General features: G+C 59.5%; 1 protein-coding gene across 7 annotated transcripts in view; it reads right to left on the bottom strand.

Moving 5' to 3' along the window:
* Positions 1-18,453, bottom strand: part of PPFIA1 (PTPRF interacting protein alpha 1) — a 75,757-nt gene that overhangs the window by 15,118 nt on the left and 42,186 nt on the right. For 5 of the 7 annotated variants that reach the window (XM_046014597.1, XM_046014594.1, XM_046014595.1 and 2 more), the window contains 9 exons: positions 17,447-17,582; positions 15,137-15,360; positions 13,191-13,422; positions 11,033-11,062; positions 8,390-8,541; positions 7,247-7,419; positions 6,922-7,015; positions 1,229-1,310; positions 931-1,131 (listed from right to left, as the gene is read on the bottom strand). In XM_046014597.1, the coding sequence (XP_045870553.1) occupies positions 931-1,131; positions 1,229-1,310; positions 6,922-7,015; positions 7,247-7,419; positions 8,390-8,541; positions 11,033-11,062; positions 13,191-13,422; positions 15,137-15,360; positions 17,447-17,582 (1,324 nt within the window). The remainder of the gene's footprint in view (positions 1-930; positions 1,132-1,228; positions 1,311-6,921; positions 7,016-7,246; positions 7,420-8,389; positions 8,542-11,032; positions 11,063-13,190; positions 13,423-15,136; positions 15,361-17,446; positions 17,583-18,453) is intronic. The other 2 variants (XM_046014596.1, XM_046014593.1) reach the window with 1 other exon arrangement.

Below are 18,453 nucleotides of genomic sequence, written 5' to 3' on the forward strand. Positions count from 1 at the left end.
GGCCCCCCCCAGCAGGCTGTACCCCGTCTCAAGGTGCGGTCCCCTGCCTGAGGGGACTCGTCATCCCTGCGCACTGACTCCTTCGTGAGCAGCGGCCTTCACTGGGCAGTTCATAAAGACTACGGGAAAACCCCCGTACACCTTCGTTTCTAGAAAGGGCACTCTAACTGGAAACAAGCGGCCATGGGGACCCGGTCAGATGCTGGGACAGAGCATTCCTGGCACGAAGCTCTCGGGGCCTCAGGGAGGGGCACAGACAGTTCATTCTGACTCGACCCCTAAGAGCCAAGAGAAAACCTGCCAGCTGCAGCCCCTTCCGGTGCAAGGTGAGCGCCAGCCCGAATCGGGCGCTACGCTGCTACGCGGAGTCCGTCCGTGAGGCTCTTCCCAGCGGACGTGGAGAACCCGCACTTCACAGACGGGGGTGGCTGCTCTGTGCCCCAGCAGCCGTCGGGTTTCGCTAGAGGAGTGCTGCCCACGCCACGAGGACGACCCTCCGCAGGACGCTCGCGGGCTTCCCGCAGGGAGCAGGAGCGCGGGAGCAGACAAGGCTCGGCGCGCGCCTGCACAGTCACCGGCTGCGGCCAGCCCGGGGCCCCTGCACCCACGGTTCCCTGAGCGGCCGGTAAAACGCAGGTCGCAGGGCACGTGAGGAATGGAAGCTCTCTCCCCTTCACTTTTGGTCAATTTATATTAAATTAGAGATAGTTACTCTCCTATGCTTTTAAAAACTCCTATTTCTGTATCGGAAAGCACGCAGCCAAGCGCTGTGGGAACGTTCCGTGAAGGACCGCGAGCCCCCCACCCGTCACCCGTTAGAAATCGCCGTGTTTGGGGAATGCTAAGCCTTTAAGTCCGAACACGGGGTCCGTCTGTCGGAGCTGGAGACGCCACAGAAACAGCGGGGCCGCCCCGTCCACAGACACATACCGTTCTCGAGGTGGGAGGGGCTGACGGACTGGTCAGGGACATGATCTCCTGGATGGCCAGCCGCAGCTTGAGCCGGTGCAGCGGGTTGCTGATGCCGATCTCCCGCTGGATCTCCGTGTCCGACAGCGCGGACATGATGGCGCCGCTCTTCACGTTGGCTCGGCAGGCGGCCACGTACCAGGCGGGCATCCCGACCCACAGCTGGAGGCGAGACGCGTTGGGGCCGCAAGGTCAGGCAGGGCAGGGCGCCCGGTCACGCAGGGAAAGGGCTCCACCCCGGATTAAAGGGAAGCCGTACCTCCAGCCAAACCACCACGGTCGGTCCATCCCACTGTGCGAAAGGCAAACCCTGTCTCCGGGCTTCCTCGAGCAATTCGTGCCTGCGAACGACAAGAGATCCGGCATGAAGGACTCAGCGTGCACACACCCGCTGCGCCGCGGACGCCTCTGCAAGTATCCTCGGGCCACCTTCCGGCGGAACGGAAGACTTCCTGCCAGTGGCCCTGGGGTCCAAGGGAAGACAATCAAGGGAATACCTGAATAACGAGGAAAACTGGGTAGGAGAGGAAGCTGCAGCCGGGTCCGAGCCCAGGACTCCCTGGGAGGGACAAGGGCTCGACAGGGACAGCATCACAGAGTCTCGTGGGAACGGGCAGGTGCCGGCGGCTTCCGGTCTACCCTGCTGTTTAGGCTCACCGGGTGCTTGTAGGTTAAGGCGCCGGGACACCCTGGGGTTTCGCCCGCAGCCTTTGTACCCAGAAAGCTGAAATCCCGGGCACGTGTACCGGCACATACAGGGCAGACCGAGAGACACCGGGAGCGTCAGGAGCCACGTGTCCCTCCCCCCGCCCCCCAGTCCCCGCAGCACCGGAGACATCCTGTTGGCCCTGTTCTACAGCCCCAAAACGGGCCGTGCCCTTCCTCGCATCTTTACAGAGGGCTGTCTACTGATAACCTAGTTATGTAAGAGGCAACACCGCAATCTTTCCCAATCTTATCTTAACTTTCCTTGTGTTGTGTACTTTCAAGGTTTTCCGAAAGACACAGATTCTTCTAAAAACGAAAAGCCTTGCAGAGGAGGTGGGGCCGGCCTGGGGCAGTTTACCCCGCGTGCCTGCTCAGCCGGAGGCACTTTCAGCCCCTAGGCTGTTTTCAGTGTTATTTTCCTTTAATAATTTCTGCAGTCCACATCAGTGAACTGTGAAGATACAGACGGGCTCTTTGATATATTAAGAAGCATTAAACTTTCCCTGAGACTGTGAAATCCATGTAAAATCAAAACATTTCGCATAAAGTCTCAAGTCCGTGTTCCCTCAGTCAACCGCGGGTCTCCGTGGAGTAACAGCTACTGTGATTCCGCAGGAATGATCACACCAGAGAACGCAACAGATCTTTTTTTTTTTCCCCTTTCTTTCAAGTAAGCTGTGTGCCCAGCGTGGGGCTCGCTGGAACTCACCACCCAGAGATCAAGAGTCACGGCTCCACTGACTGAGCCAGCCAGGGGTCCCAGAAGGCAACAAATCTTAATAGCACTGCAGGGGTGTGTGGGTGGGGGCTGGGGAACGGCAAACTTTTCTCATTAGAATGAGCACAGCTACTCAGGAAAGAAGAGGAGACGCAGGCCCCCGGGGCTGGGCCAGTCAACAGGTGCTCAGTTCAATGCTGATTTCCTTCCGTGTGCTAAGGACAAATCCTCACAGACCGTGGCTGTATTTTACGTGACGCTTCCAGAAGCCGAGGGAGCCCTACAAGCAACACAAGCAGGTCCTTGGCCGACCGGCAGGAGCCCTTTCAGATGCCTGCCCGCTCACCAAACCCACGGGACAGCGGCCGCACCGGGGCACTCGGCCACACTTTGTCTTTTACTACGAAACAGATACTCGGAGCACGTGGATAGGTCAGTCGTGGATAGGTAGCGGGTGGAGTGTGCAACTCCTGATCTCAGGTGACTTCAAGCCCCACATTGGACGTGGAGCCTCTTTCGGAAAAAAAAAATCAGAAATAGATATTCATTGTCAACAAGGACTATAGGGTTAAAAACGGTCCGTGAATCCCATGAGCTGGAGGTTGGCGCACATGACTCTGACCCTGCCGGCACCTTCGTCCTGGCAGCGGCCATTTGTGCAGGCAAAGCCCTTTCTAGTACAGACGTGCTTCGAGCTCAGCCCCATGGTCTTGCTGAGACTGCGACGAGGCAGGGCAGACAGGACCCTGCAGCAAAGGGACGCAGAGGCCAGCAAGAAGGTGCGGCTCCTGCCGGGTGGCTGGGCCAGGCCTCCCCATCACTGCACAGCCCAGAAGACTAAACTCCAACCGGACCCAGGCGGAACACTTGCGTCCCTGCCTTCTCGCAGGGGTGACTGCTCCCCCACCACGTGAAGCAGGCCTCCCACCTGCGCGAGGAGGACACGGAGCCGCCAGACGCCGTGCCGCCGGGAAGGGCAAGCCCAGGACGCCCGGGCCAGCTCCACTAAGGCCCTGCCACACACCTCGGTGAGCAGGCACACCCCTGCCCTGCCGGCCGTAGGAGCTGCGCTTCTTTCACGGACCACCGAGAACGGCCTACCGCACACCGCCCATCTCCGTCCTTTGTGGCCGCTGTAAATTCAGTGGCCATGTGGACCCTGCGGACATGCCCGTTTACCCAGACGGCCGCTCTGCTAAGCAGCAGAAGCAGCTGGTGTTCTCCTCCGTTACCGCAGCTACAAGGATGAGCATGATCGGTAAGAGTCTCCTGGAAGGAAACGAGGGACTTATACACGTCAATTTCCCAGAACGTGAAACTCTTCCGCCCTGAGTTCCGGAGCCTCGAACACAACATTGGCGGCGGCGGGACTCTGGAGTGACCGGCGCTTCTCTGCACCAGACTCTGCTAAAGACGCCCGCTTCCGAGCCAGTCCCCTGGAGCAGGGAGAAGGCTCGGCTGGCTTCTAATGTCAGTTCCTTCCTAAGCTTTCCGACGCCGCCTTCCCTGCTGCTGCTGTGTCCTCCTCCGTGTACAGCCTGGGAGCCCAGCCGGGGGGGAAGGGGGGCCTGCCCCCTCCGCGGAGGAAGACAGGAGGCGCCCCGTGCCCACCACCGATCCACCAGGCCACGTGGTGCAAGGGGACACTTAGTGTGACCACATTTCCCTGAGGGGCCAAACTCTAGACCCACACTGATTTTCCAAACGCCTGCTCTCCCAGTAAACTGAGGCAGAACGCAGCCCAACCTTACAATGAGAGTCACAGGAGAAGGACATTTAGAAATCTGCTCACTTCTATGGGGAGCAGGGGCAAGTATGAGAGAAGTCACGTAACCTGGGGCAGAGGACATGCGTTTTCAGACATAAACACGACAGTAAAGTCACCTTGCCTACCAAGACGCGTGTGAGGCTTTGCTCAGCGACACCGCATGACAACAGGCGTCGTGCCTCATCATTCAGAGCCCGGCACCCTCGCCACTCCGGCACCTCAGATGCGGGCCCACGGGCCCTGCCCTCCCGCCACGGCTCCGCCAGCCCGCACGGCACCACTCTCGAAAACCCGCGGGTAACTGCTCCCTAACAACTCCTCCCAGCCTACAGCTGCCCAGAAGCCCAGCAACGACATAAACAGCTAGCACGTATTTTATGTGTCATGTCTGTTGTAGGTGGCATTCTCTAGTAAACTAAGCTAAAGAAAAGGTTAAGAATCAATAAAGAAAATATATCTACAGGGGTGCCTGGGTGGCTCAGTCATTAGGCCTCTGCCTTTGACTCAGGTCATGATCCCGGGGTCCTGGGACTGAGCCCCACATCGGGCTCCCTGGTCGGCGGGAAGCCTGCTTCTCCCTCTCCCACTCCCCCTGCTTGTGCTCCCTCTCACGCTGTCTCTCTCTGTCAAATAAATAATACCTTCAAAATAAAAAAAGGAAAGAAAACACACGGATAGTGCTACGCTGCATTTAAAAAAAGTCTGCCTATCAGTGGACCTGCACAATTCAAAACCGTGTTGTTCAAGCGTCTACTGTACATTCTAGAACTTGCCATGCGTGACAACAGTACGGACAACGACCCACTCTTCGACACTCAGCGGAAGCTATGACAGCGCAGAACCAAATCCATCAACCGCAACATCTCCACTCCAGAGAAGCCTGCACACGCACACACACGCGCACACACAGTGCGTGCCAGGTACGTGGCCGCGTACTTGAGCACACCTCCTGAGAGTGGCAAAGTAAATGCAGGAAACAGAGGAACGGGCCAGCTCAGGCTCCTTCTGATCTATGTGAAACACACATTTCTGCGAGCAGTGGGGCGGGACAGCCAGAGGGCACGGCCACAAATCTTACTGCTTTCATTACAGGAAGTGTAAGGACGTGAAATAAAACACATCAGCAAAATCTCAGGGACAGAATTTTCCTAGCATGGTTCCAGGAGCAAAAGGCCTAGTTTCAATATTAAATTTCACAGCGCCAAGTGGCAACTACCCAAGTTACTTTAAAACATTTGTCTACAGTTCAAACATAGCAACATTCAGATCAGACCACTGTTAAGCAGTTTCTACAGATTTCCCTTCCCAGAGAACCAAGACTGAGTATTCCTATGGTACGATAAGCAGTAACAGAAATACAGCATTTCACCTGAAATACAATCCACGGTGTGTCAGTCAAGATCGCTATTATGATTTCTGAAAAGAAAACTAAAATGAGGCGCATTTCACCACCGAGAAGCCGCCTGGCAGCTCCAGGACTGAACGGGAGCCAGCTGCGGTGAAGAGGGTCCCGTGGGCTCTGGTGGGACCGTGCGGCTGCAGGCTCTGGACCAGCGCTGGCTCTCAGGGCGCCCAGACGCCTCTCCTGCTGTCAGGCTCACCGCAGAGCCCGCCGAGTCCGGCCTCTTGCCGTGGGCTCCGTCTTCCTCCCTGGGCTCCCAGCCTCTCCTCCCGGCGACGCTACGCTCTCCCTCTGCCCGTGAAGAGCGCTGGTTTCGGTTTTCAGCGGTGACACGCTCCCACCCTGTGGTTCATCCACTTCAGTCTGGCCTGGGACACGGTGAGCCCGACACAACCTGCTCTGGATGGGAAAGTCCCAGAGCTGCGTGTCCACGCCGTGCCTTCGCGCCCCCTTCTGCACCACGATGCCACAGCTCCCCAGCAGGACACTGTCCCCGCTCTTATCACCTGTTCCCAGAATCAAGACAATTTAGGACTGACGTGCGACAACAGACTACAAACCGAGAGTCTATTTAAGATAAAAATTCAGACTCTCCTGGGGAAGGAAAGAAGGACGGCACTGCGACGACCTCCCGACAGATGACCAGTGCGAACAGCGAATTCTGAGCGCCGGGGGCCAGAGCCATTCGCACGGTCACGTGTGTCCCGATTGGGAGCGCCCCACGGAGAGTCACGCAGAGGCAGACGGCAGGCCCGGGAGCACGGGAGGTGAGCGCTCCCCTTGCTCGCACGGAGGACGACGACGCGGAGGTGCAGGACAGCCGCCCCACGGCTCTCCCAGAGCCCCCGACCAACGTGAGCCAGAGCCGCGATTCAGTCAAGGGCTGTGAGGCCGAGCCCCGAGTGCGCAGCACGACACGCCCCGGCCAGAGGGTTCGCGAGGTGGCCTGGGAGTCCACGTGGATCCCTTCCCAACTTCGTCCGATCTCTACCACCGCCAGGAAAGACCGTTTCAGAGAGGCCTTCGGGGCACCTTCTTGGACATAAGACGCACAGCTGGCTGGTACATCTAATCAACAACCGGTGGTTAAAAAGTGGTGCAAGTGCGAGCAGCTCAGTGAGGCGGCAGACCGGGGGCGCCTGGGACGCTCCGTCGTCAAACGTCTGCCTTCGGCTCAGGTCATGATCCCAGGGTCTTGGGATGGAGCCCCGCATCGGGCTCCCTGCCGGGCGGGGGTAGGGATGGGGGCCTGGTTCTCCCTCTCCCACTCCTCCTGCTTGTGTTCCCTCTCTCCCTGTGTCTATCAAATAAATAAGATCTTTAAAAAAGAGAGACGACAGATGAAAAACTACTTACTTTTTTTGAAGTTTACGATTTTTTTCAGCCTGTCCTCCCAGTTTGCTGAGTCCCAGGGCGTCCTGAGAGGAGTTTTCCATCTCCGAAGCAGCAGCTGCGGGGAAGCAGAGGGACTGAACACCGAGAGGAACCGACGTGGCCACGTGCGGGCCCTTCCCGATGGGGGGAGCGCGGCGGCAGGCAGAGCGCGCACGGCTCCGAGGGCACCTCTGACGGGCCCGCCTGCACGCGGACGCCAGAGCCGCCGGGGCCCAAACCCACAAGCGCGTACCACGAGCCACCGGCTCCTGCGACAGGTGCCACAAGGAGCGCCCGGGCCACCCACCTGGCCCTGTGGGCTCCTTGCCAGCGTGGCCGGGACGGCCCTTCTCCTTCTTGCCGAAGAGCCGGCCGATGGAGGACTTGATGCCCTTCTTCCTGGGCGCCTTGTGCAGCGAGTCCTGGCTGCTGCTACTGCTGCTGGGGTTGCTCACAGGCCCGTCCTGGGAGCCTGTGGAGCTGGGGACGGGAAAGGGTCTGTGACCGGCGCTCAGCACAGCACACCATTCCACGCGCACGACCTAGAACACCCCGCGTTTTCAACACTCCTTCAAGCTTCACGGCCAGCACCTACGGCGCCGCATTCACAAGCGTGAGAAGCATGAGCTCCCATGAACGCTCCCCAGGAGGCTGACGCTCTCTCCTTCCCTGGGAGGCGAAGGCACCAAGCCATGGGGGCTCGAGAAGGCGCTTCCTGCAGACGCCAGCCCCGCTACCCTCGGGAGCCCCAAGGACCTCCCCGAGCAGGCCCTTCCTGGCGTGAGCAAAGCAGGGGAGTGGGCCGGGGGTGGGGGTGGGGACACTGCACAGAGATGCACACAGCACTCCCCGAGCACCGCCTGGCATGGAACAGAAACGCACCCAGGCTCATCGGGGACAGGGAGCACGACCAGCAGAGCAGCTACCAGAGGGGCCCAGAGGTGAGGACAGTGCGGGGCTCTTGACGGCCCAGAGGGGCCCAGAGGTGAGGACAGTGCGGGGCTCCTGACAGTCCAGAGGGGCCCAGAGGTGAGGACAGTGTGGGGCTCCTGACGGTCCAGAGGGGCCCAGAGCGCCGCCAACAAAAGGACCCATCAGGAGCGTGCCGTGTGCTGGCACAGGCCCCATCAGAAACAGAAGATTCTCCAGGGCCGATGTGCGGACTCTGAAGAAATGAAGTCGTCCTCAGAGTTTAGCCCCTTCCTTTCCAAACAGACTTGGGCACAAACAGCCACGTGTCCCCGGCCCGATTTCCACATGGCTCTCCGAGCTCCCACACGGGTCCCAAGGACATCGTTTACGCAAACGCCACTCGATTCACTGATATTTCTTTAAAACCATCGTCCCGACATTTTTTCTCCCCCAAGAAAAAATCAAAGATTTCTTAAAACTGCAAACTAACGCCCGAGAGTGCTTCCCATGGGGAGAGCAGCGCCCGCGCGTGTCTTACTTCCTAATGTCCCTGATGTCCTCGTGGCTGGCCGTGTGCAGTGCTCCTTTGTGCAGCCTGTCTACGCGGAGAGATCTCGGGGAGGAAGGGGGGGATGTTTCACATTTTATCGTGGCCTTGTCATCTCGTACCTCTTCCCGGGAAGCCGGCAGCTGCGGGGGAGACAGGGGAGACCAGCGAGTGAGAGCCCGCCGCAGAGCCATCGTGCAGGCCGCACGGGCGGCCGTAGCCTTCCATGCAAAGCTGGGGGCGCACGAAAGCCTCGCGGTAGCCCGGGGCTGTGCTGTGGACCGGTCCTGCTTACGAGCAGCCCCAGAACACCCGACCCTGCCTGTGAGCGCAGCGTGCAGCACCGGCCCCGGCGCTCCTCTCCCTGAGCCTCCCTGCAGCTCGCGGCGCGCCTCCCCGGAACCCTGCGCGGCCACAAGGACGGCCACCGACGGGGCTGGCAGAGACAGAGCCACGCCCCAAACCAGGCCGGTATAAACTATGGCCAGCCGGCGGGAGCGCCCCCTGACGGAGTGCTGAGGAGCGGCACCGCTTATCCCAGCGCCAGTCAAACCAAGAACGCTGCCACGCAGCACTACCCGGAGCTTCTCGTTGTGGGGGCAAAAGGAAATGGCCTGTACCATAATCCATCCTTTCTAGTAATGATGCAAACCACAGAGTCCCTAACGTCAAGTTCAAGGTGAACAGGCACCCACCCTTCCCCCCACATGGGCCTTGGCCCCTGTCTTTTGGGGACTAGGTTGTGACCTGAGTGTACGCACAGCTCGGAGACCGCCCGCGCGGCCAGCGGGGACACACGGCCGCTGTCGCGACAAGATGAACCCCTTCGGACTCCCTGTGCGCCTTTCTGAGCTGCGTCTGTGCGGCCTCAGGCGGGAAGGCAGGGCTGCCGTCTGGCCAGCGCGCTAGCCCTGCCCGGGTCCTGGCAGGGCTCGCACAGATCTGGGCTTTGGGACTGGCTAAGGCAGGGCTGGGTCTCATGAGACACGCGTGGCAAACCCCTGTGTGAGACTGGGGCAGCAGGGGGTGCCTTGTAACAGGACCTCTGTAGCCGCAGAGGCTCAGGGACACCCACGTGCATCAGCGCCGAGCGGAGCTGAGCTCAGGTAAGACACAACCGTAAGGAACAGCTGGAGAAGCCCTGCGTCCTCTCCTGAATTCCCACCACAATCATCAGACAACAAAAAGCTATCTTAACTGGTTAGATATTAACAACATAAAACTTCGCAAGGACAGATTACAGTAACAGGGATAGATTTCAAATTCAGGTTAAAGCAGTGATTTGTAAAAAACACAAACAAAACAACAACAACAACAAAGAACAGGATCGGGAGAGCAACATTCAGGGTTGTACTGACCATGCGGTCAGTGGAGACATAGTTCCGAGTGCAAGCCCACGCCGCCGGCCCTCCCTCGGCGCTCCCAGGGGAAGCACACCCTGCCCGCCGCTGGGGCCCGCAGACCTGCACCTCCAGGCTGCTGCAGCGTTGACTAGAACGGGAGGTTCCAGGAGGTCAGCCCAGCACGCACCAACCACCAGGAGCAGCAGGAGGGCCCTGGGCACGGTGCATGCTGGCCCTGTCTGTGCCGACCCGGCACTCTGCATATAACATCCTCCCAAACCCTCTGAATGAGGCCCTCCAAGGAGCAGTGCGTGAGCTCGAGGAACCACAAGCAACAGGAGCCACTGTCCTGCCTGGGGGTTCAGCATCATGCCCCTTCTTTCATTGGGAAAGTCTCGCTCCCAAGAAAACTGCAAAGGCAAGCCGGCAGACTCAGGCTGTGCTGGCCTTGGCTCCGGTGTGGGCCCCCGATCTCTGCAGACCGCGCTCACACGGGCCCAGTCTGTGGCTGGGTCAGGGAACAGGATCCCGTCGTCATCCTCGCGTAACAGGAGAGAGGGCAGGGCACCCAGACCACACCTGGGTCACAAAGCCATCGTGACAGAGCTGGAACTTGAACCCAGGAGTGTCACTAAATGGCCAGAGCTGTCCGCGCAGCAGAGAGGCTCCCCCGGCTGCTGCCCAGCTCCCAACACTGAGCCCCCGACCCCGCAGAGGCGTGGCCCTGGCAGCGCATGGCCCAGCGGTTTTGGGGTCGGGGCGCACACAGTCCAGGGAGCAAAGCACGACAGTTACAAGGAAGACACTGGTCAAGGGATCTGTCCCCTGATGCGCTGTACTTTCTCGGAGACTGGGGAGACCTGACCTGCGGTCCCCTGTACACAGAAGCCCCGAGTCCCGTGCGGGCTGGGTGTCGGGCAAACCCACATGGCACCGCGGCCCCAGCCCCGGGCTCCGCACCTGGGAAATGGGGTCACGACACAACCTATGCCTCGCGGGGCTTTGTGCGAGGGCAGCAGGCTCATGGAGCTCTCGGCGCAGCCTGGCACACGGTGGGGGCTCCCCGAGTGCTGCAGCCACAGTCACGCAGTGAGCAGGAGACACCCATGCGGGACAGGCGAGCACCCCGGTCTGTTGCGGAGCCCTGTGAGAACCGGCTGGGCTCCCGAGGGCGACCGCAGGCTGGAGTGCCGTGGGCCCCGCGCTCCCTGGGACGCGCTCCTGGGCAGGCCGGGGCGCTCTTCCCCAGTAACAGACAAACAGAAGAACGTTCAACTACGACAAATTTTACCTTTCTACGATGTTTCCTTAAATCACTAGGCTGACAGAGGCATGCAAAGAAATGAAGAGAAATCAGATTTACTGCACAGGCTGAAGCTAAAAATTCAAGGACCAGAAGAGGCAAACATATTAAAAAAAGAACAGATCAGATATAAGCGAGGTGAGACTTGTTTAGAAACAACGTAACTGGAAACAGAACTTCTTGTGACTATAAACTTAAACATAACAGTAGAGAGACGCTATAAATTACTACTCGGGGAGAAGAATTCCATTGTAACACACACACCTGATTAAAGTATGGCACCTTGTGTAACACAGGGACCGAACAGCCATCTGCTCTAAACTCGTCTTGAGTCTGTTGTCCGTACTGAAAAGCACGCTGCACTTTCACAGTGTGAACCCCACGATGCAGCTCCGGCCCACCTCCTCCAGCGCCCGGCCGACCCACTCTCCGGACGCACCTGCCGGATGTTCCCGTAGAATCCTCACCTAGCACTGACTTCAAGCTTCTCGAAAATAAGAGTGTTGTTTAAAGCAGGGTGCCCTGTGCCGATGTGTAAGGATAAACACCGGCGTAACAGCAGGGGCCCTGCTGCCTTCTGTGATTCCGTATCCAATGTGGGAAACAGCCTACGAAGGCAGAACATACACTCGCCCGGGAAGCTGGTGAGACTTGTAGTCACGTATGAGCATCGAAACCAGACCACGTGCCATTCGGGTCAGGCTTCCAAACATTCCCTGCTTAGTGCCTTAGTTTTTTATCTGGGAAACACTTCGTTTACGAGTGTTTACGTTTATGAGGCAGCTCTGAGTAAAACACTCCAGATTCACGTGTATCGTGCCCTTTCCCACATCCACTATACAGTGACATGCTAATGAAACCACTCTTGGGGGAAAGAAAAACCCCACTATCTAATGAGAAATGAAGACAAAGCAGAAACCACACTCATGCACACACACACTGTGGACCGCAGGGTCACTGCCACCCGAGCATGCTGGGGAGGGCATTCCGGCATGGGGCTGGGCGGACAGAACACCGGCCAGGGCGGGAGGCCGAGGTCTGCCCTCACAGTGGTAAACCAAACCAAAGGGTAGGACAGGACATCAAAACCAGCCACGGACTGTCAGCCAGCATACAAAAGCGCAAAAACGGGGGGGAAAAAGCATCACTATTTTCTATAACCACTCTTACAAATCCCCTGGAAGAAAGGAAACACGAAAGCACAAATAAAACCCTTGAAGAGTTTAAAATACGAGTTAATTAGCTAACGATGTGGATGAAAAAGACAGTAGGTCACAGACACCACGACGTGGACTCGTTACCACGGCAGATGCCACTACAGTGACTCACGGCTCATTCAACTACATGCTGGCTAACGATGCAGCTAAAAATAAAGACAGGAGAGAGTCCGACAGACAGAGGTGCGATCGAAAAGCAGAACGCTGTGAACGGGATTTTATGTGGGAAAGAGGCACATGCTCATGAAACCTGAGCCACACACACAGGAAAGTTATCAAAGGTACTTCAGAGCTGCACACCTGTCACCGAAAACCGCAGGGTCACTGTGTTCCAGACCCTGCCCAGACGAGCACAGACGCCCCGGGACCTCCCCAGGGCACCGCGCAGGTGTGTGGCTCGCGGTGCGGCCGTCCCTGCCTCACGCACAGAGCCGGTGTCAAGCACGCGGTCCAGCTCATCATTGAAAGAACCAATTTAAGCTTTCTTTTTTGACTGAATGTCCTGTACTGTCCACTTCGGCACCTCTAGCGCAAGGACAGCAGTGACTTCTGTTAAGTGTGTTACGTGCTACGGAGACTATCCGCACTACCTCTGTGAAACTGTCTGTTCCTAGAAAAGAATAATATTCCCCTTGCAGCTGCTGTGCCCGGCACAAGCCCACGTTGTCCAAAGTTACACCAGTGAAAGCTCTGATGGGCTCACAACGACACGCTAAGCCGGTCATCCAAACGCCACAATTAACGTGTCCCTGTGCTGAGTGATTGCATACCAGCCAATCTAAAATGTCTCGAGCCTCTGAACCTAACAAGTGAAACTGATTTCCTTCTGGGACAAGACACCAAACCAAGGCACCTCTGCCGAGTCTGAGGCTGAACTCGGGGGCCGGGGCGGGAGGGCGCAGCCGGCAGAAGGGTCGGCAAATACTCACCAGCGTCATGACCCCCAGTCTGTCCACCTCCCTGGCGGGGCTGTGCGGGCCCCTTCGCGGAGTGGAGCGCCCGCTGTGCGGAGGGGACGGGCCTGTGAGCGTGGACGTGGGGTGTGGGGGGCCGGCGCCCCCAGACCGGAACCGGCCCGGGCTGTCTAAAGTGCCGCTGCCCACTCGGCTCTCAATCTCCTCCGCCCGCTGCTCTGTGCTCTCCTTCTCTTCCTGGATCAGCCTGGAACGAAAGCGCGCAGTCAGCCCCCTCGGCAGCGAGCGCATCGGCCCCGCAGATCTGGGCCCGCTTCGAGCATACACCCATTAGAAGATTCCAGGAACAGCTGCTCTAACAGTAACATCGCAGTCAGGTTCTGCTTCCCCTTCTCAGTACACAGTTTCAGGGCACCACCAAGTCAACCTTCCACGGAGTCCCACAGGGCTGCTTCCCGCCACGCGTGTCTCATTCTACTCGCGCACGCTGACACTCCGACGGGGCCTGCTGGCAGCTCTCCTCCCGCACCAGGGTTACGTGAACCTTATGCTTAGAGCAGAGCCGCGTGTTTACAGCTCCGAGTCCTCAACTGGAAATCGGGAACTGACGTACCTGAGGGACCCACTCAGGAGGCAATCGGGAGTTCCCACTCAGGTTGTCTAGGTTGGACGGAAAGGTGGAGCTGGTTTTTGGTTTTTTTTAAGGCTGAATTCAAACAAAAGTCTTATTTGGTGGTGTAACAAGTCGGTGGACAGACATGACCGCCGGCATCAGTGGAAGGCCCCTGGCACCTGGGCAACCCCCACGGCTCCCTTCCCAGGCGGACGGGAAAAGGCTTCGGCGCGGGGCCGGTCAGCACCGAGCCGGCACGCGTCCTTCCCGCTTCGGAGCCGGCCGCTCTTACTGTCTCTCCCACTGAGGTTTCTGTCCAGCTCCGCTCTCCGCGGGCAGGAACGTGACCCGGGGCTGCTGCAGGACGCACAGACGCAGCAGCTGTCGGGGCCCCTGGGCACGCGGCAGCCCCCATCACGGCGAGGGCCAGTCTCTGGGTCCCTTTCCCATGGGCCCAGTGCTCTGTCGAGTCACTGCTACGACTGCTAAGAGCACTTCTAAGGAAAAGACCTCGGAAACAGCGAAGAGACTGGAAGACCTATATCCTCCAGCCTCTCTCCGTTCTACAGAACACCACTTCTGACCTGTTCCGCTCGTTTAATGCAGCAAACTGCGAGCTTCAATGGGAACCTGCCGGCCTGCAAACCTGGGCTTTTCTGCTCTGTTCAGGCAGCTGAGTGACACGAGCTGGCCATCTCCGGGCGGGGGACATGAGAGTGGCGGGCGGACGCCACCCTGCACCCCGTCCACATGGGGTGCAGAGGTAGGGGACCCCGCAGCTACAAGGGGGTAGAGAAGCAGCTGCCCCCTTACCTGCGGCTGCACGCTTCGCCCTCCCCTCGCCCGTGCACTGAGCTCGGACGTTCCTAAGCAGCCTGGTCATCTGCCCCGTGAAGGACCCCAGCTGCTTCTCCACGAGTGCGCCAGGCCACCCCCTTCTCCCGCTAGCGATGGCGCCCCGCCGCACACATCTTCCCTCTGTTGTGTGGGACAGGGAAGGCACCCTGGCCGAGTCTGAGGCCCCGTGTGGCACGGAGCAGCACCGTGGGCACACGCCGGGGACCCCTGCGGTCCTCTCTGGCTGTGCTGTCGGCTTCTGGGGGAAGGGACCGAACAACTTCTGCTCCTCCCCCAGATGTCACACAGACACGCTGAGACCGTGACCCCGGAGAGAACGCCCTGGCTGACCGATGTCACCATCAAGGGCAGTCTCAGAACTCAATTCCTAGGGTAGAAAGGAGTAGTTTCATCCTCGTGGGACACGGAGCAAGCCCTCACAGGATGTGTCCCCGACTTCCCGAGCGCGACAGCACGCCTCAGAGACACTCCCGTCTCCAGGGGCGGGTACCTGATCTCTTTGTTGATGGCGTCCAGCTGCTCCTGAAGCATCATGGCCAGCGTCTGGGCATCGGCCTGCCCACTGGGCGACAGCAGAGCGGCCGAACTGAAGAGAGTGTCCCTGTCGTCTTCGCCGTCAGACACATCGACATCACTCTCGAAGGCCTGGGCCACATTTGCTAGCACGCTGGCTTGCTGGGCACGTTCCCAGTCCTGTTCGTTCAGAGTCTGTACCTACAGAGAGGAAAACGGAATCTCACCAAAGACGGAAAGTAACAGCAGCAGTTGCAGGAACTTCAGAGAACTCATCAGAAACTCTACAAGTTTCCAAACAGGAGCCCCAAAGGAATGGGGAACAGGCCGTGCTTCCAAGCTGCTGCCGTCTGCAGGGCAAGAAGCAGAAGTCCAGGCACAGGGCGAGGTGGCAGCCTACCGCCAGGCCCACACGTGCACCCGACGTGGACACGTTTCTGTGATATCACACATGTGGGGGGATGCCCGGCTCAGATACAAAATCCGGAAATTAAAACAGCATCTCGTGGCCAGTCAGCCACCCTCACAGGAAGCACAAAACCCACAAGATCCATGGAGGCTGGGTGCGCCTCAGTGGCCCTGACGCCTCACCTGTGTCCCGACGCAGGGGACCGGGAACAGCTGCAGTTTCCAGCCCCGCGTCCTGAGGCTGAGCGGTGAGAGGACACGGCACCTGGCCTGGGCAGCAGAGGCCCCACCGTGCTGAGCCCACAGCCTCCTGTCTCAGCCAGTGGGCGCTTGCAGGCACCACACACGGGACCGACCGCACACAGTCCCGAGCGCGGGCGTGAGCAGAGGCTCTTCTTGCCTCCTCTCTCCACAGCACCGCTCCGTCCCCCTCCTCAGTCTCAGGGGGCGCTGCCCCCCACCCCCGGGGACAGCCCCACCTGTAGGCACAAGGCCCGGCCCGCAGCATATTCAGGGACCTCATTCTGCCCTCTCCCTGGATAATCCACTTTCTACCGGTTCATTCACATCAGGCTAAAAATGTGTTCTCCCTTCTCCCTCCAAACTAACAGGACAGAAACCACAGAATTTTTACCCCAGGGGTCCTTCCAGCCGCCACTGTGACTTAGCTCCCAGCCAGAACGCAGGCCCTTTTCCGTCTACACATCCTCGACAAGCAGAGCTTGTCACGAGCAGGCTCCCCCAGAACTGGTCTTGGCTCGTCAGCGGCCCTTGACCTGTCCCCTCCCCTGAGCACTTGGGGGTTTCTCCCACCTCGATGTCATCGCACTGTCTCTGCCAGTTCCGTCTCTGTCCCCGCAGCGTGTGCACTGGGAGTGCCCAGAGCTCTATTCTTGGACCTCGGGTCTATCCACAGGTGCCCGCTTGGTGACTTTACCTTGCCTGTGCCTCTAGATGCCACAAGTGGGTCCTGGTCTCAATCCTTCTGTCCAGTTAAGGCCTCCTCAGGCCCAGACTGGCGTATCCAACTGCTCAGCAGACCTGTCCCCTTGGGTGTCCGATGGGCCTGCCGACCCATGAGCCAGGCTGAGGCCCCACGCTGGCCTCCACGACCCTGTGGTCCTCCCTGCCTCAGGAGACAGACTCCCTGTCGCGAGGTCACGTGGCGAGGAACTGAGGCCCCCACCACAGCCAGGCAAAGGCACCAACCCCAGGTGGGCATTCCAGTGGCTCAACCTCGGAAGCCAGGAGCACCCGCTCAACCCTCCCAAGTACAAGGGCACGGTGAACTACTGAATGTTCACTCCACGCCACTAGGCATCGCAGCGGCGTGTTCAACAGCGGCAGAGGACGGGACACATGGGCCGCATCTGACTCCCCAGCCGGCCGCCCCTCACCACACTGTGCGTACAGAGGACTCCGCCTCTCATCCGTCCTTCCTCACTACTGCGGCCCCGGGGCTCTGGGGACGCCGGGCGCAAACCCGCTCAGGGAGGACGCAGACTCCGAATACAGACCCGTCGACAAAGACACGTGCTGCCGACCACGGATGTCCGCAAGCTTCTGAATGCTAATTCTCTGTGCTTAAGGATGAACACGTGTGTTTGCTCTTAACGGTTCAGGCCTGTACTAACTGGCGCTGTGCTGTGCTTAACCGTAAGTCACACTTGACCCGCGTTCCCACTCTTTAAAAGGAAAGAAAAGAAGCCCTAAGAGTAGATCTGAGCCGGCAAAAGCAGCACGGGGGCCGGGGGTGTGGGGCCAGCGACAGTGACCCGTCAGCACCGTCACTCCGGAAGGCGTGTCGTCGGAGGTCACGGCATGTGACACTCGGGGAGGTGTGGGGTCCCGGGAGCCCACTGGGGACGGAGGTCCTTGCCTTGGAAGGCTCGTCTCGCAGAGCAGCCAGACGGCCCTTCTGGGGGCGCCGCACCACCGCACCGCTGCTGTAGGAGTCCGCGGGGCCGTCTGCCACAGGGAACCGGAAATCGGGGACGCTGCCCAAGTGCGGTCGGCTGAAACACGGGAAAAAACGGAAAAGGTCGTCACTGGAAGAAAAGTAAACTGTGAGCTCTGTCAGCCAAGCCAGAACCTGTCAGTCGGAAAATGATTTCACGAAAAAAGGCCTTTCCAAGGAGGGCATCTGTTCCCCGTCTCCCCTAAAATGCCCCGCAGAGGGGGTCCGCCCCGGCAGGCGCAACACCTGGACGCCCAGGAAAGCAGGGTGGATGCCCCGCGTGGGCAGGTGAGCGCGCCACGGCCCAGCGGGCTGGGAGCCGGAGGACGGGTGTGCTCTCCGGCTCAGAGCCCGCCGCCAGGCCCGCTGTCCTGCATTTCCGCGCCCCCGAATGATCAGGAAGCCTAGCGGCCCATCACGCCGGCCTTCAACTGCCATCGTCCCACTTGTGGCGAGGCCCACGGTGTGAGGCCTAGCGACCGCAGGGACTCCCCCAGCGGCGACTAGCAGCCGTCTTAGGGCAGTGGCGGCAGAAGCCTTCGGAGCCCCGGCTCAGACAGCAGGCACCCTGGGATGAGCTGTCCCGAAGAAAGGCAGACGCAGCCGGGGCACCAGACAGCAGAGCTGCGGTGGCGGTCAGCGCTCCTCCCTGCAAACACTCCGGAGAGAAACCGGCGCACAGAGATGAAGGAGTGCGGCGGCCGAGACCCGCACGCCTGGCCTCGGCCACGGGTTCACCCCTGTGCCCCGATTCTGGCACGGAGTCCAGTGGCTCCTTGGTCTCTGGGAGAGGAGTGGCTGCCTGCGTTTTCAGAAATCCTTACGATCCTGGGAGACAGAACCCACTCGTGATTAGAGTCAACTCAGGAGGGGGCCACGGGCCGCTCGACGGGCCCCCCCTCCACTTGTGCTCCACGCGCCTCCCTCGG

Source organism: Meles meles, chromosome 8 (genome assembly GCF_922984935.1).
Source record: "Meles meles chromosome 8, mMelMel3.1 paternal haplotype, whole genome shotgun sequence".
NCBI lineage: Eukaryota > Metazoa > Chordata > Mammalia > Carnivora > Mustelidae > Meles > Meles meles.